This window comes from Manis pentadactyla, chromosome 8 (assembly GCF_030020395.1).
Source record: "Manis pentadactyla isolate mManPen7 chromosome 8, mManPen7.hap1, whole genome shotgun sequence".
Lineage (NCBI taxonomy): Eukaryota > Metazoa > Chordata > Mammalia > Pholidota > Manidae > Manis > Manis pentadactyla.
Genome location: NC_080026.1, coordinates 67,958,282 through 67,983,155, shown reverse-complemented (window position 1 = coordinate 67,983,155; position 24,874 = coordinate 67,958,282). Strand labels below are relative to the sequence as shown.

The following is a 24,874-nucleotide window of genomic DNA, read 5'->3' as shown; positions in this document are numbered from 1 at the left end:
ATTTTTAAATGATAATCGTGTTGGATACAGTATCCTTGGTTCAAGACCCTTCTGTTTCATTGCATTAAATATATCATGCCATTCTCTTCTGGCCTGTAAGGTTTCTGTTGAGAAGTCTGATGATAGCCTGATGGGTTTTCCTTTCTGGGCGAACTTTTCCTTTTTCCTTTCTCTAGCTGCCTTTAAAACTCTGTCCTTGTCCTTGATCTTTGCCATTTTAATTGTTATGTGTCTTGGTGTTGTCCTCCTTGGGTCTTTTCTGTTGGGAGTTCTGTGTATTTCCGTGGTCTGTTCGATTATTTCCTCCCCCAGTTTGGGGAAGTTTTCAGCAATTATTTCTTCAAAGACACTTTCTACCCTTTTTCTCTCTCTTCTTCTTCTGGTACCCCTATAATGCAGATTTTGGATTGTTCACACAGTTCTCTTAGTATTGTTTCATTCCTGGAGATCCTGTTATCTCTCTCTGCGTCAGCTTCTATGCATTCCTGTTTTCTGGTTTCTATTCCATCAATGGCCTCTTGCATCTTATCCATTCTGCTTATAAATCCTTCTAGGGATTGTTTCATTTCTGTAATCTCCCTCCGGACTTCATCCCTTAGCTCTTGTATATTTCTCTGCAGCTCAATCAGCATGTTTATGATTTTTATTTTGAATTCTTTTTTCAGGAAGACTGGTTAGGTCTATCTCCTTCTGAGGAGTTGATTCTGTGATGTTGGTCTGCCTCAAATTCTGCCTTTTCATGGCAATAGAGATAGTTTGCGGAGCTGGCATGAGTGACGGCTGGGAGAACATCTGTTCTTGTTGGTTTGTGGCCTTCCTCTCCTGGGAGAACAGCGACCTCTAGTGGCTTGTGCTGGGCAGCTGCACGCAGATGGTGCTTCTTATTCTTGCTTGACCACTATGGAGTTTATCTTGGCTGTTGCTGTGGGCGTGGCCTGCCTCGGGCCGCTGCTCCGATATGGTGGAGCCGTGTTGGAGGGGGAACGGCCCGGAGACTTTATCTCCGTGAGTGGCCTCTGAGCTTCCCTGCTATCCAGAGGTTTAGGTTGCCCGGAGTTCCCTGCTGCTGGACTAAATGTCCCAGGACACTTCCATCTGGCAGTGGGGTCCCTGTCCCTTTATGACTTCCAAAAAGCACTCGCTTTTTTTTGTCCTCGGGGCGCCGGCTGCAGGGACCCACTCACAGTTCATACTGTCATGTTTCCCTAGTATCCAGGCCCCCACACATGCACTGTGTCTGCGCTCTGGTGCGGATGGCTAGGGGTGGCTATTTAGCAGTCCTGGGCTCCCTCTCCCTCCCTGCTCCAACTCCTCTCCTCCGCCCGGAGCTGGGGTGTGGGGTGCTCGGGTCCCGCTGGGCCAGGGCTTTTATGTTAACCCTTTTGCGAGGTGCTGGGTTCTCCCAGGTGTGGATGTGGTCTGGATGTTGTCCTGTGTCTTCTGGTCTCTCTTTTAGGAAGAGTTGTCTTCGTTGTATTTTCAAAAATATATGTGGTTTTGGGAGATTTCTGCTGCTCTACTCATGCCTCCATCTTGGCTCCGCCCCCCCTTACATGCCAGTTTTTAAATCTGTCACCCACCATTATAATCAGTGTGGCTAAAGTTATTTCATCTGAAACCTGTAAAGGCTAAAGTAAATTTTTAAAAGGTTTGTCAAGTCAAGCAGAACTTGAGCTCATTGCTGAGGTCCCCGACATTTTACAAGACTGACAGAGCAGAGAGAGTTTACCCACTAGATGTCCCACACAAGATTTCACACTGACTGCTCTCCTTCCTTAATGTGCTATGTGTTGGCCCATCAGCTCACTGGGAAATACCACAGAAAGGGAACAAATACATAAACTAAAAATTGAAGGCAGTAGGAATAGGATTGGATTTAGAACAGAAGAAACAGAAATGAGTGTATTTTCTCTTGATGTTCTAACAAATTACCACAAACCTGTCTTAACACAAGTTTAGTATAATTCTGTAGGTTAGATGTCAGCCACAGGTCTCAGGGGAATAAAATCAAAATGTTAGGGCTGCATTCCTTTCCGGAGGCTCTAGGGGACAATCCATTTTCTTCTCTAATTTCTAACAGCTGTCCTTGATTCATGGCCCCTATCTTCCATCTTTAAAACTAGCAGCACTGCATCACTTGACTATTCTTCCTCTGCCTCTCTTCTTCTGCCTCCTCTTCCACTCTAAGGAGTGATTACATTGCACCCACCTGGATACTTCAGGATAATATCTCTATTTTAAGGTAAGCTGACTGGAAACCATTATTCTCTGTGCAAACTTAATTTCTCATTTGCTATGCAACCTAACATATTCATTGGTATTATTCCAGGGATTATTCTGTTTATCATGCAAACTACTTCATTTCTCTGGAATTCCTATTTTTATTGCAGTAAATTCTTAAAATATTTTGTCAAAAATCAAAATTTCAGCATGGAGACCCCAGAATGAAACAGTGAATAGTGATTTATTCTTCCGGAGCTCTTAGATTTTTGACATTATACACTGTGTGTGTGTGTGTGTGTGTGTGTGTGTGTGTGTTAGGGTGTTCCTGGGTGTTAAGGTAGAAATACAGATTGAGCTATAGCTGAAGTTTTCTCTTTCTAGTTTTAATTTATAGGGAATACAATGATGAAGTCTTTTTTTTTAAGATTTTGTTTCATAGGGTATTCTTTGTAAAGAATTTGTACAGACACATCAGAAGAGCCCTGTTGGTCTGGGGACTATCTCTATTTTAAAGAAATTTCTTATGTAAATGCTTGTATTGTGATATTTTATAAGCTTTTTAAAACTTGATTACTCTCACCACATCTGACTATTTGCGTTTTCTTTAGTGTTAAACGCAAGGCTTTAGTGCCTAAGCCTTTTTTCCAGGAAGAGTCTTATAGCAATAGTACATATGAAATGATTCTGAGCAGGAATTTTTTTGTGTCATGATGGGAGTGGGAGACGGGGTGAGAACACTGGATTAGAAGTTATTGGGGCTAGTCTGGATTTATTTTTATTCACCAAATATGTTATGGGTATGTACTAGGTAATAATTGTAAACAAGATAATATTCCATTATATGTATATACCATATTTTATTCATTCATCTGTTGATGGATATTTAGGTTTCTACTTCTCGACTATTGTGAATAATACTGTAGTGAGCATAGGTATGTAAATCTGAGATTCTGCTTTCAATTATTTTGGATAGAAGTTATAGTGAGTTTTTCTTTTGTTACATTTTTACCTCCAAAATTTCTGTTTTTCATTGCTTTTTACCTCTTCAGTGATATTCTGTACTTGGTTAGATATCCTTTGCGTTTGGTTTTCTTTAGCTCATTGAACATATTTGAGACAGTTGATCGGATGTCTGATAAGTTCAATGTTTAGTCTTCCTCAGGGATCATATCTGTTAATTTTTTTTAAAGTGCATGGATGATGTTTCCTTTGCATGTCCCTAAATTTTTATTGAAAACTGGACATTTTGAATTTCTAATGTGTCAACACTGAAAATCATATTCTTCACCCTCCTTAGGGTGTGTTTTTGTTATTTGCTGTAGGCTATAGCTGTGTGTATTACTGACTTTTCTAAACTATTTTTGTGAAGTCTGTCTTGTCATGTATGGTCTCTGAAGTCTTTGTGGGTTTTTTTGCTTGTATTTATTTAGTATTTCATGCAGAAATTTACTTGAATGCAAGAAGCCAAGAAAGAAAAAGAAAAAGAGGGAGAGAGTGATAGTGATAGACTAAGAGAGATAGGAGAGAGAAAGGCAGAGAAAGAACAAAGAGAATTACTCACACTTGAAAAGAAAAGCCTGTCACATGCAGCCACATGGATGAACTTTGAAGACATTATGCTAAGTGAAACAAGTCAATCACAGAAAGATAAATACTGAATGATTCCACTTACATGATGTACCTAGACTAATCAAATTCATAGAAACAGAAAGGAGAATGATGATCGGCAGGGACTGAGGAGAGAAAGGGAAGGGAAGGGGGGAAAGTCTGTTGTTCAGTGGATATAGGCTTTCAGTTATGCAGGATAAAAATGTTCTAGCGATCTGCTGCACAACAATGGGACTATAGTTTATGCTACTGAATAGTACCTTTAAAATGGCTAAAATGGTAAATTTTATCTAATTTTTTTTAACCACACTTAAAAATTAAGAAAGAACAACTAACTGACAACTCATAGGACTTAAGGGATTATAAAGTTATAACTTAAATTTACTGCATACCTATTGGTGTTAGATACTGTGGTAAGCATTTCTAAAATTTTACTTCATTTGGTCCTCATGAAAACAAAATAAAAAATACTAGATTTGAGCACAGAGAAGAATCAGCAAATCTGAAGATAGGTCAATTACAATTATCCAGACTGAAAAGAAGAAAGAAAAAAGAATGGAGAAAAATAAAACACCTGAGAGACTGTTACGATATGGTCAAGCATTCCAACATATGCATGATGAGAACTTCAGAAGGCGGGGAGAATGAAAAACAGGCAGAAAGGATATTTGAAAAAAATGATGGCCAAATAATTCTGAAACTTGAAAAAAGATATGAATCTATTCAACGAAGCAAAATGAATTATAAAAAGGATAAACGCCAATGGCCATGCTAAGACAGGTTATGTTCAAACTGTCAAAAGTCAAAATGAAAATACATAAGGCAGCAAGAGTAAAGTGATGCATTTGCATGCAAAGGATCCACAGTAAGATTAACAGCCAAGTTCTCATCATAAAACATGGAGATCAGAATCCAGTGGGATGGCATTTTTAAAGTGGTGCAAGAAAACTCAACCAAAAATTCTGTATCTGGGAGAAATATCCTTCAAAAAGAAGGAAAAATTAAGAGATTACAAGATAAAAAACAAAACAAACAAAAAACTGAGTTTGTAACTAGTAGGCATGCCTTATAAAAAACAATAAAGTCCTTCAGACAGAAGTACATAAAACAAAAATTATAAATCCATGTTAATGGGCACATAATTTATTAAGATATAATTGTGAGCATAACAAAGAACAAGGGAACAGAATTGTATAGGAGCAGGGTTTTTGAGTCCCATTAAAGCTAAACTAATATGACTTCAAACTAGACTTATAAATTTAGACTTTTCATTTTAATTCCTGGGAACCAAAAAGAAAATATTTTAGATATATACGTAAAAAGGAATTAGAAACAAATCACAATAGTATACAGCAAAAAAATCAATTAAACTCAAAAAAGCCACTAATAGAGTAATTGAGAAAAATAAAGGTAGAAGACATACAGGAAACAAAGAGCAAAATGACATAACTAAGTCATTCCTTATCAGTGATTACTATAAATCTAAGTTAATTAAATACTCCAGCCAAGTGGCAGAAACTGCCAGTGTGGATTAAAAAAAAAAAATCCAACTAGTCATCTTAGATTCATTTTATATCCAAAGACACATATAGGTTAAAAGTAAAAGGATGAGAAATATAATCCATGCAAACAGTAACCAAAAGACAACTGAGGTGGCTATACTAGTATCAGACAAAATACGTTAAGTCAAAAACTATTACAAGAAACTAAGAAGGATATTATATATTGATAAAGGGAGACTTTATCAACAAGATATAATGATTATAGACATATATGCACCAACCAACAGAACAAACTATATGAAGCAAACATTGACAAATCTGAAGAGAGAAATAGCATAGTCCTAGTTTTAATAATTCTAGAAATGGTTCTACAATAATACCTGGAAATTTCAATAGTACATTTTCAGCAATGGATAGAATATCTATCAGAAAATAATTATGGAAATAGAGGACTTGAACAATACTGTAAAGCAATTGGATCTGAAAGATACATATATAGAGAAAAAAATTCACCCAGCAAACACAGGATACATTGTTCATATGTGCAAATGGGATATTCTCTAAGACATACCATATGTTAGTCACTGAACAATTCTCAGTAATTTAAAAAAGACAAATGACAGAATCTTCTTGGTCCAAATGTAATGAAATTACAAATCATAACATAAAGAAACCTGAAAAATTAACACGTGAAAATTGAACAACATATTCTCGAACAAACAAGGAATCAAAGACAAAAAATCTCAAGAGTAAATACCTAGAGGAAATCCATAACAGCAAATGCATTTGTTAAAAAGAGAAGAAAAATCTAAAAATTAATGACCTAATTTTATAGCTTATGGAGCTAGAAAAATAATAGAAAACTAGCCCCAAAGCTAGCAAAAGGAAAGAAATATAAAGATTGGTGCAGAAAAAAAATAAAAAACAGAAAAAGAAAGACAATGAAACCAAAAGTTGGTTATTTGAAAAGAACAAAACTGACAAATCACTGACTATACTGACAATGAACAAATGAAAAAACACAACTAAAGTCAGAAGGGAAATTGGAGACATTACTTTACCATCAACCTTCCTGAAATAAAAAGGATTTTAAGAGAACATTATGAACACTATGGACAGTATAGTACACATATTAGATACAGGCATACCTCAGAGATATTGCAGGTTTGGTTCCGGACCACACCAATAAAGCAAATATTGCAAGAAAGTGAGTCAAATGAATTTTTTGGTTTCATAGTACCTATAAAAGTTATGTTTACACTACACCATAGTCTATTAAGTGTGCGATAGCATTAGGTCTAAAAAACAATGTGCATACTCAGTTGAAAAATACTTCATTGCTAATTGCTAAACTGCTGAAATGAAGAATTGCTAACCATCATCTGAGCTTTCAGTGAGTCAGAATCTTTTGGCTGGTGGGAGGGTACTGCCTTGATGTTGATGGCTGCTGGATGATCAAGGTGTTAGTTGCTGAAGGTTGCAGTGGCCTGTGGTTATTTCTTAAAATAAGACAACAATGAAGTTTGCTGTACCGACTGACTCCTCTTTTCAGGAACAATTTCTCTCTAGAGTATGATGCTGTTTAATAGCATTTTAACCATTAAAATTCCTTTCAAAATTGGAGTCAATCCTCTCAAACCCTGCTGCTGCTTTATAAACTAAGTCTCTGTAATAATATTAAGTCCTTTGTTGTTGTCATTTCAACAATCTTAATTTCATCTTCACCAGGAGTAGATTCCATCTTAAGGAACCACTTTGCTCATTCACAAGAAACAACTCTTTATCCATTCAGGTTTTATCATGAATTCTCAGCAATTCAGTCATGTCTTCAGGTTCTACTTCTACTTCTAATTCTCTTTTGCTATTTCCAACACAACTGCAGTGACTTTCTCCACTGAAGTCTCAAACCCCTCTAAGTCATCCATGAGAATTGGAATCAATTTTTTCCAAACTCCTGTTAATGCTCATACTTTGACCTCTTTGAATCCTTCCCAAGTTTTGCCCACATCTATCAGAGGAGTCACTATCTATGGCAACTATAGCTGTACAATATGTATTTCTTTCTTTCATAATAAGACTTCAAAGTCCAAATTGCTCCTTGATCCATCGGCTGCAGAATGGATGTTATATTAGCAGACATAAAAACAACATTAATCTCAGTGTACATCACCATCAGAGCTCATGGGTGACTAGATACATTTCAATAAGCAGTAATATTTTGAAAGGAATCTTTCACCATAGTGGGCTTTAAATATTCAGTAAGTCATGTGTAAACAGGTGTACTGACATCGAGGCTTTCTTGTTCCATTAGTAGAGCACAGGCAGAGTAGATTTAGCATAATTAAGGACCCAAGGATTTTCAAAATGGTCAATGAGCACTGGCTTCAGCAAAGTAACCAGCTGCACTAGACCCTAACAAGAGAGTTAGCTTGTCTTTGAAGCCAGGAACTAGCTTTGGAAGTCCTAGATGACATCTTCTAATATGAGGCTGTTTTTGTCTACATTAAAAATCTACTGTTTACTGTAGCCCCCTTCATTAATTGTCTTAGCCAGACCTTCTGGATAACTTACTGCATCTTCGACACTAGTACCAGCTACTTTATCTTGCACTTTTATGTTACGGAGATGGCTTCTTTCTTAAATGTTATGAACCAACCTCTTCTAGCTTCAGACTTTTCTTCTGCAGCTTCATCACCTCTCTCAGCCTTCAACAGAATTGAAGGGATTAGGGCCTTGCTCTGGATAAGGGAATGTTGTAACTGGTTTGATCTTCTATCCAGACCGTTAAAACTTTCTCTAATCAGTATTAAGGCTGTTTTGCTTTCTTATCATCATTTGTGTATTCCTAACAGTAAATTCCATTAATATTTCACCAAGCAGTTGGTTTTATAATACTAGGTAGGACATACTACTGTTTTCCACAAAACAGCTATATAAAGGAGACCAATCACTTCACATAAAGCCTGTTTAAACATTCCAATTTTCATTTGAATTTTCACTTTAATCCCATCAAACCAAAATGTAGAAGCCAAGGGACTCTAGCCCTTCTGTCTGTCTCATTTTGACTAATCTACTGGACCAGCTTCTCATTTTTATCTTTGCCTTTCAGCTTTTTAAATTCCTCCAAACTGGGGTAAATAGAGTTGTTTAGGACCCTTTAAATGTTGCAGAACAAGCATTGGCTCCCATTGGTACAATCTTGGGATTACATTAACACCTTTGCTTCAACCTCATCAATGTTCAGTATATTCATCCCATTCCTAAAAAACAGCAACCCCCGATGGGACCAGTCCCTTGGCTCTCCCCTTCTGTCTTTCTCTCTTCTGTTAATGAGTCTTTTTTTTTTTTTTAGTATTTTTAATACCCATAAGGAAAACCAAGACGGCAAATCTGATAAGGTTTCTCAGACAGCTGCTTGGTTTTATAGCAGTATGGTTACATGGGAGTACCCATGAAGAAGGGCACATCACAATCACAGCAGTTACCATGACATGGTTAAGGGACATATTCAGTACATGAATATTCCAACCATCATAAAGCCAATCCTGCACTGGATTGCTATAAAGTGTACAGCCACTTCATCTGCTTGATATTTAACAAGAGAAAGAAAGTCCCTCTTCTCAGGCAAACATCTTTACAACAGCTTTTATCCAGTCCACCAGGCTACTTGCTCCCTTGGGAATAACTTGTCATGTACAGTCATCTATGATTGCTCTATAGTAAGCTGTGGGTTCTATACCAAACATTGTCTTACACTCTGTAGCATTCAAAACCAAAGATTCTGCCTCTAAATTAGTCACTGTTACAATCCATTTTAGTAAAGGTTCTTTAGGAAGCTGATAATACAGCTATGTGATATTAGTCTGACCTCTGGGGAACAGAGAAAGTGAGACAACTCCTTGGCACTATAATCCCTGGTTTCAGTAGTTCCTTGGTTTTGCCTTCCCCCTAACTGGACTTCCTTTCTTGGTAACAAGAAGGTATAATAGTACTGTTTGTTATCCTAGAATAATCCTGGCTATTCTAAATCCTGGCTGTTCTAAAAGAACAGTCCTTAAGGCTATTTGGTGTAGCTCTGTCTGACTGAAATCCAAGCTTGGCTCAGCATCAGGATTAGCCCCAGCACACTCTACTACTTTCCTTTTGGCTATCATAGGTAATAACAACCAAAGGATTGTGTATTTAGTTTCTTTCTTTTTATTTTGCATTTCCTCATGTATCCAGTGAGCCATCCCCTTGGTATTTGGGTCTACCACCGTTTCTAAATTTCATTCCGTAACTTTTTTATTTAGTAGCACAGCTGCAGTTTCATGAGTGACTAGACAGCCATCTAAGAATTGAAAATTCCTCATCTCCTTCCCCTTCATCCTTCTCTTCCCAAACCACATGTTTCGGTGAGTCAGGGCTGATCTAGCTAATTTCACTTTTTATGACACCAAGTACAATGACTTTTGATGCTAACAATCCAGAGTTGGAACAAATGTCACAGGGAAAGGGTACTATCCTTCGTGAGACTAACCTTAATTCAGACACCACCAACCAAAGTTCACTTTGGTCCTGCACTTCTGATCAACTGACTACAAATTCAGGGGTTCCCACTACTCCCTCAGGTCAAGTATTCACTAGAACAACTCAGAGCTCAGAAAAGCAACATACTTTATGATTATAGTTTTATTATAGCAAAAGGGGTATATAAATCATGACCAACCAAAAAGAAAAGATACAAGGCAAGGTTTGGGAAGATCCCAAATATGAAGCTTCCATGTTCTCTCCCTGTGGAATCAGAACAGGTCCTCTCCTTGGTACCTGAGGACAAACAATATGCACAGAGTAATTAACCAGAGATGCTCACCTGGGATTCAGTCTCTAGAGTTTTTACTGGAATTTCATTATGTAGGCATGACTGATTAAATCGTGGCCACATGACCAAACTCAATCTCCAGCCCACTTTTTCTGTTCCCCAGAGGTCAGACTAATATCACATAGCTCAACACCCTACCCCTCTAATCACTTGTTTGTTTTCTCTTGCCTGGCCTACTCCCATCCTGAGTCACCTCACTAGCACAAACTACTAGGGCCCACCATGACAAAACCACTTCTGTTACTTGGGGAATTCCAAAGTTGTAGAGGTTCTCACATAGGAACTAGGAACAAAAGCCTTCTGAGTTCTTTATTATATAACAGAAGACTTACTGTAAGACAACAGTCAACAGCATGTTATTAGCAAAATAGTCACATAGATCTATTGAACAAAACAGCTCAGAAGTAGACCCACACAAACTCAACTGATTCTGACAAAGGAGTAAAGGCAATTCTATGCAGAAAGAATACTCTTTTCAACAAACTGCTAGAAACTTTTAGACAAAATTAGGTGCAAAAAATTAACTCACTGGCGTTACACAAAAATTGCCTCAAAATAGATCACAGACCAAAATGTAAAATGCAAGACTATAAAACTTCTTGAAGTAAACAAGGTAGAAAAACTACATGACCTTCAGTTTGGTAAAGATTTTTTAACTACACAAGTAACATGATTTTTTAAAGAAAAAACCGAATAGGTGAAGTTTATTAAAATGTCTCCTTTGAGAAACGTACTTTTAAGAGAATGAGAAGATAAGGTAGAGACTGGAAGAAAGTATTTGTAAAACTCATATCTAATGAAAAACATATCCAAAATATCCAAAATACACAAAAAACTCCTAAAACTCAACAATAAGAAATTAATTTAAAATGTTGGCAAAAGATCTAAACTGACACTTCACCAAAGTTTCACAGATACAAGCATATGAAAAGATGCTCAATATCATTTGTCATTAGGGAACTGTAAATTTAAAACAACAATGAGATATCACTGTATACCTATTAGAATGCCTAAAATCCAACACTGACAATACCAACTGCTGGTGAGGATGCAGAGGAACCAGAACTCTCACTTTCTAGTGGAAATGTAAAATGGGACATCTACTTTGCAGAACAGGCTGGCAGTTTCTTAAAAGGTTAGGCATAGTCTTAACATATGGTTAAGCAACTGCATTCTGATATTTTCCAAAATGCATTGAAATGTCTATCCACAGAAATACCTGTATGTGAATATTGATGACAGCTTTATTCACAATGGCCAAAAAGTGAAAGCAACCAACATTTCTTTTGATAGCTAAATGGATAAACAACTGTGATATATCCATACAATGTAATATTATTCATCAATAAAAAGAAATTTTGCTTGATATCCACAAAGACATGAATGAGTCTTAAATGCAAATTGCCAAATGAAAAAAAGCCAGTATGAAAAAACTATATACTGTATGATTTCAATTATATGACATTTCTAAAAAGGCAAAACAACAGATGCAGTGTTTATCAGGGGCTCAATGGAAGTAGGGATAAATAGACAATGTTTAGGTGATGTTTTAGGATGGTGAAACTATTAAGATATTGCCATGGTGAATACAAGACATTAAGCACTTGTCAAAATCCTTTGAACTTTACAGCACAGAGAATATTTGTATAAAGCATTCATATTAAGGAGGGAATGAAGAATGTGACAGAAGCCTGAATGCATTTCAAATACATAAAACAACTTCACTGAGGGGAGTGTAGGAATAAGTTGTTGACTTAAGTAACATTGGAAATGAATGAATTCTGTAAGGCTAAATGCACAGAATTCTATATAAGCTCTGTGTTCTAGCTGATAAAGGTGTTTCCTATGGGGGTGCAAATTAACGATTCTGAAATGACTATACATGTATATTGGAATAGAGTGATTAAGTAAATGGATGACTGAAGGTAAGCAGCAGGTTTCTTACTGTTTCTTAATGTTAGTGTGGGAGGTTACAAACAAGCAAGAGGAAAAAGAAGGATACATGTGGTAATTTAAAGTTGGGAACATTAGTATATAAACTCATGTTTAGCTTAAAATACAGGTGGTTACACACAGAACTATTAACAGGTATGTGTAAATATGCAAGTTGGCATAAACATATTTCTCCTTGCTCTTTCAGCTGATAGAGCCAAGAAGCACATCTTACATCAAATTTTGGTTTCTAATACCATTCTCCAATTAAAGGTTGGGCAATATTCTATAAAATACTTGGAGAAATGGCAAATTCTAGGACTGAGGCAGGTAATATTCAAGATGACCTTGGGCATCTTATAGTCCCAGAAAATTAAAAAAAAAAACCAAGTACTCAAAAAATAACAAACAAAATGATGGGGTTATAGATAAGAAAGGTTAAAGTATTTAAGTCAAAACTTATAAGTGACTAAATAAATAAATGAGGGAGAAGAGAGAAATTTGTTTCAATCTTGCAGTACAAATCCAAATAAATTATTATACAGATACTCCACCCTTAAGGAGGTGGAGCATAACTAGCTGCTCCTGAAGTGTGGGCTGCCCATAGTGATTTTTTCCCAAATAGTATAGTATGGAAGGAGAGGAAACAAAAGAACTTTACTGTGAAGAAACCTTACAAACATTATCTCAAGCCAGGTGATTAAGGTTAACATCAATCAACAATGGTAATTCACACTGACAGTATGTACACTTGATATGTGATGAGAATGCATTTTACCTCTTTGGTCTACCTTCCAAAAAAGAATACCCCTTTCTAATCCTAAGAAAAGCATCAGACAAATCCCAGTTGGGCAACATTCTATAAAATACTTGATTATTAGTATTCAGAATTGCCAAGGCCATCAAAGACAAGTCTGAGACACTGAGTAGTCTAAGAAGACAATGACTACTTAAGTATAATCTGGTATCTTGGATGGGATGCTGGAAGAGAAAAAGAATGAGAAAACTGAGACTATCTGAATAGTATGGACTTTGAGTAGTAAGTTATCAATATTGGTTCACTCGTGATAAATATACTATATTTGTATAATATGCTAATAGGAGAAACAGTGTGGGGTACACAGGAACTCTATTACCTTTGCAGTAAGTTTTGTAAATCTAAAACTGTTCTAAAATAACAGTTTACTAAAAAGAAAATTGAACATTTACTGGGAGCTTAATGATATTAAGAAATGACTTGTTAATATTTTATAGGTATGATAAACTGTAGTTATGTCTTAAGAGTCCTTATCCATTAGTTAAGACATTCCAGAAATAACTACTGGTAAAAAATATAGATATCTACATATAAATGTAGATATTTATATGTAGGTAAATATATAGACACACTTATATGTAGACACACATATGAATATTTTATATTACATTGAAATCATGATGTCTAATATGTAGACACACTTACATATGAATATTTTATATTACATTTAAATCATGATGATGTCTAAAACTTGCTCAGATTAATCCCAGCTGGGGGAAAGGAGTAGATGAATAGGGATGTAAGTGAAAAAAGGCTATGATTCAATGATTATTAAGTAATTGCTATAGTGAACCTCCATGACTCTTCTCTCTAGGTTTAAATGTTTGAAATTTTCCATAAAGAGTTAAGTAATTGTCTGATTTAAAAATTCAACAAAAAGCACCAGAAAATGAACTCTAGGAAATTTCTCAAATGACAAAGGACAAAAAAAAACCTAAGGAACAAAGGTTAATAAAGAATGAACAGAAAATAGAAAACAGGCTCAAATGAGATATAATAGCCAACAAGAAAGAGTTCTAGAAAAAGGGCACAGAAACAATACAGGGCAAAAAATTTATTTTCCATATTTGAAAAGGATAATGTAGCAAATTCCTCATTTAAGAAGAGTTCAAAAATCTGGTCAGAATTAAAAATACTCACCTGTCATTATCTTTGCATATTGCCTTTTGTGTTGGAGTACTCCTTCAATGCTTAGTCTGACCATTTACAATTCTTCCTTAAGTCTTTACTTGTTACTTCTTCTGAGCTTAGAGAGCAGCCAGAGTTGAAAACTTTGGGTTTTTTTAAGGTATTTACTGGGAATAGTTCCTGTCCTGGGCATTTTCGTGGCTTTCTGAATTCCCCAGTAAATGTGGCTTTGAATTACCTCATTTCCTAAAGAAACTCTCTCTCCAGTCTTTTCTCTCAGTCTTTCAGCATTTTATTACATGTCTTAACTATGATATTTTGCCCCAGGATGATTCTGGAATGTTTGTTTGCCTTATAATATATTTGAACAATGCCTCCTGCTTTTCTACCCTGAGAGAATTCTGAGTTAGGCAAAACAAAGACAAGCACTTTGTGTCAGTCATTCAGGTAACCCCGGACAGCTTAGAGCAGACAAAACAAATTCTTTGTGAATAAAGTCTCCACTGCACCCTTTGGAACCAGGGACTCAAGTCCCAAACTAGGAAGAAGGTCTGCTATGTACATGTTTGTAGTCAAGCTGGGGAGGAACATAAAGGAAAGGCCAGTCTCATTGATACTTGGAATATAAACTGTTACACATCAACTCTAGGAAATGTTTTAGTAGTTTTTTAGAAGTTAAACATGTACTATTTCACCCAACAACCCCACTCCTGGGTATTTACCCTAGAGAAATTAAAGCTTATGTTCACACAAAGGCTGTACATGAATGTTCATAGTAGTTTTATTTATGATAGCTAAAAACTGGAAAAAACCAAATGTCCTTCAGTGAGTTAATGGTGCACAAACTGGTACATCCATGAAATGGAAATACTACTCAGCAGTAAAATATAATGAATTATTGATATTATTGTTGGACATTTAGATTATTTGCTATCCTTAATACTTTTCTGCTATGCTGAGCAATGCTACAGTAAACATACTTAACACATATTCTGCATTTGTCTATTTCTAGGGTATGAATTCATTGAAAGGAAATATTTGCCTTTTAAAAAAAGGTTGTAGCTAAATGAGCCAGTTAGTCTCCAGAAAGTTTGTATGAATCTAATCCCATCTGGAGTATAGATGAGTACTAGATTCCTTTCCATCATGGTAAATCAACATTAGTGTTAGCATTCTTTCCTACATCATGTATACTGGCTGTTTATTTTATGTTTTGTGAATTGCCTGTTATGACCTTTTCCAATTTTTATTTCATGCTCATCTCTTTTCTTGATTTTTAGGAAGACTATGTATTAAGGACAGCAAATATTTTATGATGGAAAGAGGTTCTGTGAAATTTCTTTCTCTTGTGCCAAGGCTAAATTATTATTCAGAGTTTTCTATTTTGTTTTGTTTTTTAGTAACAATTATTTCAGTTACTTTTAATCCAGTCCGCAAGGGATTCTGGAAGGAAGGCCCAATAACACAAAATTGGAAAGATTTAGATGGAATACCTGACATAGGAAACAATTCCAATTTTATTTGTATTATCTGCAATAAAATAGATATTCCCCTCTGTAAGAGTTTTTCAAGGCCATAATCTCCAAGTTGTTAAAAAGTTTGTGGATTTGTGGTCTTTATACTTATATATACTAAGAAAAGGTTTTGCAGTGTTGAATCAGTTATTGGATTGGAAGGATCTACCAGTGGACTGTAGGTCAAGTTGAGTTCATTACTTTAAACTTAGTTTTTTTAAACTTAGTTTATTTAGTTATTTAGACTTCAGAATAAGAATCATTGAAAGCAGAACTTTAGTTTTCTAAAGATAGGTTCTAGCTAGCAAGGTCACAAATAGAACTACCCAGGAGGAGCTGCTTATACCAACCAGTTTGACTAGGAGGAGCTGCTTAAAGCAGTTTGACTAGACCAGTCTTACTATAAAAAAAGAATGAATTATTGCAAGCTGAGGAGTAGTGGTGCCAAGGTAGTAGTTGATGGATTTGGCACAAGAAAGGCAATAGAATAATCACATCATTAAAGGCTTATTTTATTTTATGTAAGTGGTCCACTCCCTAGAGATAATAAAACATAACCTCCCTTACCAAATATGAATAACTTCTGGGAGATTCTTTACCATCTTTGAATCTTGATGTTACCATTTTGAATAATTCATGTTATCAAGGAAGTTGTTAAAGCATGGAGTCAGGAGCTAGACCTCCTCCTCTTTTGGCCAGATATTGAGGTACTCTGTGCATTAATTTCATCATACTTAAAAGGAGGATTGTATTAGTCACTAAATCATAGAGTTCTTTTGAAGATTAAGTAAATTAATATTTATAAAGTTCTTAGAACAATATCTTGTGAATAGTGAGCACATTTAAAATTTTTTTAAATAAAAATAAAATCAGGGGAGGAAGACCAGGAGAAGGATGCTATAAATAGTTTAATCAAGTAAACCAATTGCATCCATTTTTTTTCATTTAAAGTTTTTAATTTTTAATTTTTAAAATTTTTAAAATCTATTCCTGTAACACAAACATTGAGTAAAATCAGACTAGTATATAGTAATATATGATAACCTACCATAGGTCATCACAACCTACCCATGACCTAGATTATAGCATTTTTTTACTGCTTTTGTTCACAGGATATTTTGAATAACCTTGAATCATGTGACCTTGAGGATGATGACCTTATGCTTGACATGGATCTGCCCGAGGATGCACCTCTTGAAAATGGTAAGTATGGATGAACCTCTGGAGGCATATAGTTGAGCTACTTGACTATAGGCAATTTGATATTTGTTTTTTACAGACTTCCTAATCTCAGTGGAGGAAGCCCTTTTAGACTGAGAATCAGTGTAATGAGAATTAAAAAGTACTGTGAAATAGGTTCATTTGTTCACTTACTAAATTTTTGAAACTTAATTTTGTAGGTCTTAAATATAATTCTGTATTGTATACCTATACCATAAAGTTAAGTGGTAGATAGGATTTGCCTTCTTACCCCTTGCATACATATCTAATTTTTCCTTTGTCTCATCTTGATTCTAAGAAGAAATACATTTAGAGAAACAGAGATATCATTTGGCTTGTGAAACAGCAGTAAAAAATCATTAAGTTTATAAATACTTTGGAAAGATTAAATTCTGAGAAAATGGTGATCTTCTGAACGAGTCATTCTACTCTTTTCTCTCCCAAATCCAATCTGTCTTCCTCTCTGGATTCCAGCAATTGCTGGAGTGGGGACTTTAATAATCCATATGCAAGAAGGGCCTGGGCGTTCTTTTCTATCTTAAGTACCGCTTAAGTACTGGTCTAGAACCAGAGACCAGCCAAGAAAAGCCCCTGGGGCAAGGGTTGAAATGGGAATCCTGGAAGGAGGAATGGCTCATGAGATGTGTGGATTCCCTGTCAGTCAGCGTTTGCCTGGTCACTCAGGCTTTCCATGGGCAAGGGATAAATTAAAAAGGGTGGTGAAGTCCTTTTTATAAATGATTGTAGAAAAATGCAGGGATAGTTCAGAGAGGGTATGTGTGTGTTTTAGTGCTTAATTGAGGTACTAGGAGCCTGCTTGCTGCTCACATTTGTTACATTGGTCAGGCTTTTTTTTTTTTACACTGTTGGGATGCTGTGTAATAATCTCAAAATCTCAGTGGCCTTCAAAATAAATATTTATTTTTCTCATTCATGGATCTGTGGATTAGTTGGGACAGCTCAGGTTGTGGACTGAGTTCAGATCTACTCCTTGTTTCTTCATTTTGAGACCAAGACTACTTGCAGCAGGTTGCTCTCATGGCATATGGCAGAAGGACAACAGGGTCAACAGAAACACACATATAATGTCTCTTAAAGTCTTGACTTAGAATCAACACACTGCTACCTCTACCCACATTCTGTTCGCCAAAGCAAGTTATAAAACGTAATAGCAATGTGACTGGAAAGTATACTCTGTTCATAAGGAGAAGCTCTGCAGAAGAGGACATTGAATGTGTAATTATGGTAAAGGAGAGAATGAAGAGTTGAGAACAGTATCTACCCTACAATAGGGCTAGACTGTTGTACCTTGTACCTGTTTGTGGTTCTGCTGTCACTCTAGTAACCAGAACTGAGTTTCGGTCAACTAAGAAAAATTATAGCCAGTACCCAGGAAGAAGAACAGGGAAAACAACAGAGTTCCAGGATTAAAGTGGCTCAAGAAGACAATAGAGCAATTTAGGGAGATTCAATTGTAGCACAATGCTTTCTAAGCTACAAAAGATTTCCCAGCAGAACTGTCCAGCAGATGACAGAAAGCAGAGCTGCCGCTGAAATCCAAATTAGTGGCCTGGAGGAGAAAGTGGAAAAATATTGTAGAACACTGAGGAAAAATATAAACCATTGAAAATTGTAGGGGAAAAATAATGAGACTTGATGATGCAGGAGATTTAATGTGAAGTTTTAAGGACTAGTAGTAATGAGAGCCGGATTTACCTCCTTGGAATAAATCACATCCTATGCATTTTACTTTGACAAAATTATAATAACTTCTGTGGAAACCTTTTACCCTTTCTGAGCTACAACAGGAAGTAGAGATATGGAATCAGTCTTAGAGCATGCTTCATGCTATAGTCTTTGAGGTCTTAGTTGGGGACTTGTGAAAAAAAGGAGGGAATACCTGAGGTATAACATCTCACATATAATGTAGATTTTCCTAGGAGAAGGACTATATTGACTGTTTTGAGCTAGTGGAACCATTGAAGAAAGATGACGTGGGTCTCAGAGGCATCAAAGATGACAATTGTCTTTATAGCTCTGAGGTCCTGAGAGACTATACCTATCCACTGACTTTTTTGATTAGAAGAATATAAATGTTAAGAGGATTGGTACAAAGTTTAAGGAGTCTTCTAATGTACTTTTGACTATTGGTTTTAGTTCCCTTTAGCTTCTGGTATTTGAGGCTCAAGCAAATGAGGGTAGCGTTTTGGAAGGGTTACTCTGAACCTTGATGGCTTCAGCATCACTAATTCTGCCAGTACCAGTGGAATTTTTGCCAGCAAGAAGATTGGCACCTCATTGAGATCTTCAGTTTGGGTTTGATTTGGATACAAGTTTGCTGTGTCTTCACTATGGATAGGGGAATCTTGGATTTCAAGGAAGAGGCCACGAGGAGCATATCTATCTGGTTAGTTGCATTTGTGTAGTAAATTGTGACCTATTAGGTAACATAAGTTGTAGCACAGAGGAGGAAAGGATGTTGGTCAGGTATTTCTTGGACAGTTGTGGGCTAGGGTTTGGGAACTGAGAGTTACTGGAGATACACACACTTGGGTGGTTTTGTGGCACAGATGGGGAAGTTATATAACAGTTGTGGACTTCAAAGTTGATATTGTAGTGCTTGTAACAATAAAACATTTGCAAGGCTGTCCTTTGATCTAGAAATTTATCTTTTAGTTTAGGGGTTAAAGTAGAAATTGGGTGCTTGATTTCCCCCCCATAACACTTTGGTTAATTACCCACTCTATTTTTCTCTATTATTTCTTATGTGATACAGGACACTTGTTTTTCCAAAGTCCTATATATAGTACTTATAAGTATGTTAAGAGACTACTTCCAGCAGTATAATTGACTGTAGTAGAGGCATCTAGTTGTTTTATATGCAGGATATCAGTTTGTTCTGATTTGTATTTTTTTTCCTAAGGCTCTTTCCAGTCATTGGAAATCTGGCAGTGAGGCTGTTTGCCCTATTTCTGCCTTAAAATCTTTCCCAGAAAGTGAAGAGAGAGACAGGATCACCTTTCTTTCAGAATCTACTCCTGAGTGTTATCTGAAGGTGTTAGTCTGTTCCTGAAGTCCACAGTGGATTTATCCATTCTTTACTTACAGAACTGAATCAGAGTCCAATCTGTGTTCACAGAAAAGAGTTCATTGAGAGGTCTTTTCTAACCTATTCTGGTCTCCTGTGCAATTGGAGGAGTTCAGGAAACACTGCTTGAAAATACGGCATCTTGGCATGTTGAGTATTTTAAGGTGAAGGCATTTGAGAAAACAACGAAAGCAAGAAAGTCACTCTCATTTCCCAACCCCCTTGATTTTCTTCCCTGAAGCAGGTCATAAAACCCTCCTGTGAGAGGTGCCCTCTCTATGCCTGGAGAAGACAGAAGGACACCCAGAAGAATACTAATGAACAGGCCTTGCTAAGTTTCCCCCAGTTTACTACAGTTATGTTACACTCCTTAACCTGTCGCGTACCTCCACGACTGTCCACTCTTCCTCAAATCTATAAAAATACACAGGCCTGTTTCTTTGATTCTTCATTTCCTTATGTAGGCTCCTGTGTCATTTATTAAATGAATTTGTATGCTTTTCTCCAGTTAATCTGGTCAATTGAATTTTCAGACCCTAAGAGGATTGAGAAAACCTTTTTCCTGCTCTATACAGTGAGTCATCGGTTCTTCAGTTACCTTCAGGCTCTTCACAGTGCTTTTTCTATTTCTATTTATTTGGACCTGGAGTTTCCTCTAATGCATGAATTAATTAGTATATATCTGGGGGCCCTGGGTTTTCCCTCTTCTAAAGTAGGTTTAACTATAAAAGGTATTGAGCTTTTTAGACTCTGACCAGCTTGCAAAGTAGAGGATTGGGTCAGAGGGAGAGATGGGGCAGAGGGAAATTAGGGAGCATAGAATGAGGGAAGAGGAATAAAAGGAGAAAAGGACTGTAGGTTTGAGCTGTGATTTGGGAGGACCCAGAAGAGAAATTTTTTAATTCTTTTATATTTTTATTTGACTGTGGACAAGGATCAAGAAAACAATTTTGGAAACAATTTTGGAATCTGAGTGTTTTTTTTTTTTTTTTTGCCAGACCATTGGGTATTTGAGATTTGCTCCTGTTTCGTTCTAAAGTGTCTCTCAAATGAATAATTTTGTTATATTAAAAGCACAATTGTATTGCTTTATGCTCTTGATCAGAAACTTCTAATATTCACACATTGCCTACAGATTAAAAACTAGCATTTGGCACATACATACTGTAATCCTTACTTAGGTTTATGGAATTTCCACAGTGTATATATCTTCTTGCGTGTGCTATTTCCTGTACCCATTCTGTTTTAAACTTCTCTCTGTTGAAAAAGATGTCTTGCTAATTATTTCCTGAATTCCACCCCACCAAATCAGGGTGCCTATTAAATTGCCCTTGTTTCATGTTATATTTCCTAAGGCCATGTAGTTGCTAAAAAATCTTTTTCTTGAGATATGGTCATGTGAGGTCAGTAGCATTGTGCTTGACCACTTTCTAATTACTGTGTTTTCTTCTGGAAATGTATTTTCCTTTTCAGTACTAATTGTATTTAGTAATAACAAGGTACAGTATTATTATTTTTTTTAATGAGAGCTTTATTCTTTCAAGTCCAATTTCTGTTTAAAGCTTTCCTGATCAGATTGTAAAATCTGCAAAGCACATTTTTTTGGGGCTTTGTGATGTGTAATTTCTTCCTGCGTCTTCATTTCTTCCTTAGTTACAGATGGAAGTACTACCTGTGTTATCCATTACCTTCTTAAAACTTTAAGTTATCAGAGAAATAGTGAAGGTTACTTTTGGTGTCATATTTTGTTCCTTTATAAAATCCCAAGAGATGAATATGATGAGTGTTAGACATAGGCATCTCCTAATCCCATACCTTTCGGTTAGCCACGTTAGATTCTCTTTCTTTCTCCAGAGGGAGTTATTATTTCATAGTCTATCATAGTGAAAACTACTAAAATCTGTTGCCTTTTACTCTTAGAACCTCCTTCAGAAGGCCTATCTTTATTCTCTAGTCCTCAACTCATAATAAGGGCCAAATCTGCTGTGTACATAGTTTTGATTAGTATATTAGGTTAAACATTTTTCAAAGTGGGATGCCATTACGTTCACCTCTTATTCCCTATAATATTGCACATTCAGAGAGACTTACTTCCTTTCTTAGTCTTTTCTGTCCTGTTCCTTCATTGGGTCTGGAAACTGGTTTTGATTTATCTCCATCTTATAATTTTATTGGCTTTCCATTTTCCTTTCTATATTAGTACTTTCATTGTGTCTGGGAACTCTTAAGCTTTTCTAAGAAATGATCAAATATTTCACATTATCTTTTTAGTAATATTTTAAAGTATACACGCACATGATTAATGGATGCCACAGGTGGAAATATAAGCAGGACCATTTCTACCGAGTCTTGGAGCAGTCATTTCTTGGAGAGCTTAAGACCTCACTGTCTCAATTTCTGCCAATAGTCTTTTGTGGTCATGGGAAATGTTTGTTTCCAGTGCTTATTTGCCATTACACCCATGGTTGAATACATGTTTCAATAAAGATGCTTTATTTTGGAGCGTGTGTGTAGTACCAGTGACCTTTATTTAGCAAACAGCACAAGCAGTAAATCAATTTCTGCATTTTTACTTTCCCGCAGGATTTAACCCCATCTCCTGGTCTGTTTGCCAGGGTCATTTGGTCATTTGCTGCTTGCTACTCTATGTGCACTGTGTTGATGATATCCTAATTTACATATCAAGTTATTATTATTATTTCTTGTTTGGAGATTGAATATAATGTTGCCTTCCTAAATTAAGAAGAAGTATAAATTCAGAGCATTTAAAGTAGTGATTCCTCAGCTATATAGAGTGGCTTAAACTAGAGTGACATTTTAATGCCATGTAGAAATACTGTTGACCCTTGAACAACATGAGGTTGGGGCACTGACCCCTGCACAGTTGAAAAATCCAGGTAAAACTTTTGACCCCAAAAAACTAAATTACTATTAGCCTGCTGTTGACTAGAAGCCTTACCAATAACATAAACCATCATTCAGCATATATTTTGTATGTTATACTGTGAATGACATATTGTATTCTTACTATACACTAAGCTAGAGAAAAGAAAATGTTTTTTCAAATTGTTGCAAATCTCCAAAATATGTTCCAGTTTATTTATCCAAAAAAATCTGTGTATAAATGGACGTCCGCAGACCTGTGTTGTTCAAGCGTCACTGTATTTAAGGGACTTAACTGAATCTATGAGTATAATACAAATGTGAATTAATAGTTTTAAGCCTTCTTAGGATTATTTTTTAGTTTTTCTTTTGCTGCTCCTGATTTTTTTGTCATAATAGTCACCATACCTTTATTTATCTCTTAGTCAGGTTTTCTATAATGGAACTTAAAAAAAAAAAAAGAAAGAAGACCTTAGTTTATTCCAGTGAGATGACAAGAAATTGAAATAATTTCAAATGTAAAACTTCTTTTAAAAAAAGTTAAAAAAAAACTATAAAGTACGTAGTTTTTCCCCAAAATTGATTCTTCTAATGAATACAAACAAAATTTCAGTGTCTTTCAAAACTTTGTTACATATTTGGAAGAAATATATTACATTGAATTCAGTGTATATGAGAACTGAATGTCTACATTATTTTATATCATCTTTCTTTGGAGTAAGGAGTTTGTTTTTATTTCATTACTATAATGAAACACTTTCCATCTTTCAAAGTGAAGTTTTCATTTGAAACTTTCAAAAGCAATCATTTAAATAAGGAGTTACTTTAAATTGGGGATTACATTGATTTCTAAAGCTTTTTTTATCACAAGGAGTTCTGAACATGCAGGATTTGAACTTTCTCATGTAATAATTCTCAGACTGGAGAACCCCTTCCTGGTCTTGGCTTGGGTTAGTATGTTTAGTTGTATTTTTAGTAACAGCCCTAACTCAGTAGCTATGTAAGCACTCAGCGAAGATGGAGTCACAGGGTAAACTGGGCTTGCTTCCCACAGGGAGGGCTGGGAGTTGAGCAGGAAGGAAGGCCTGTTTGTCAGTGCTTGTGTGCAGCTATGTCTGAGTAGGCAGCCGGCGACACAATGTCTCCCTTGTACAAAGTAACTCTCTTAGTGAGTGCTCAGATATGTGAGGAAAAAGTATTGGGGTAAGTGAAGGAGAAGCTTGGATTTTTCAGAGATTCTTTCCCTGTTTTTGTGGCATTTGGATTTTAGGGCGTATACTGTTGCTGCAAAGTACTGGTTTTGTTTTCTGTGGATTTAAGACTTTTTGAAAAGCTCTACTGTGGGCAGAATGAAGCATCTTACTTTCTAAAACTGTGAGCTTAATTTAAAATAAGACTTGTCTGTGATAAAGAGTTTATTTGTGCTTCCTGAAATTAGTGAAAATTAATTGTGACATTCGTTTTTAGGAATGGGTTCTCTACTAGGCTTGATATCCACTCTTTTAACCAGAAACTACTAGTGAAAATGATGAAAACCACCTAAAACTGATGACTGGTGTTTAAAATGTGTAATGATTTCAAGGATAATTTGCTTGTTTTAAAGAGTGGGAATGTTGTTACTTAAGGGACTATGATATAAAAGTTTTATAATTTACTTTAGTTTGACTTATTTAGAGGTAAGTTTACCCCAAAAGAACTGATTCTTTTCCTTCTGGAAATCTTGATTTTGTGATTAGTTAACATAAATGGTTGGTATTTTTAGGATATTACTTTCATATTTTCAGCAGCGTTTAATTACCAAGCTATAAGTAGTTAACTTTAATAAAGTATGTACATTTAGTGTTTTGCTTTTGAATCTGTCTAGTGGAGTGTGACAATATGAACCGCTTTGACCGATCAGAAAGAAATGTTCGGCAGTCTCAGGAAGGATTTTGGAAAAGGCCACCCCAGAGGTGGAGTGGACAGGAACATTGCCACCTCAGCCATCCTGACCACTATCATCACCCTGGAAAAAGTGACTTGAGCAGGTGAGCCTAATTTAGATTATATTTTTCTATCTTCTGAATAATTTCAAATCATAATTCCCCCCTGCTCTCT

At 36.0% G+C, this 24,874-nt stretch overlaps 1 protein-coding gene across 10 annotated transcripts in view; it reads left to right on the top strand.

Moving 5' to 3' along the window:
- CCSER2 (coiled-coil serine rich protein 2) overlaps positions 1–24,874 on the top strand; it is a 241,121-nt gene that overhangs the window by 106,564 nt on the left and 109,683 nt on the right. For 7 of the 10 annotated variants that reach the window (XM_036883917.2, XM_036883926.2, XM_036883923.2 and 4 more), the window contains 2 exons: positions 16,698–16,788; positions 24,642–24,804. In XM_036883917.2, the coding sequence (XP_036739812.2) occupies positions 16,698–16,788; positions 24,642–24,804 (254 nt within the window). Of the gene's footprint in view, positions 1–16,697; positions 16,789–23,803; positions 23,981–24,641; positions 24,805–24,874 lie in introns of those variants that run through there. The other 3 variants (XM_036883919.2, XM_036883918.2, XM_036883927.2) reach the window with 3 other exon arrangements.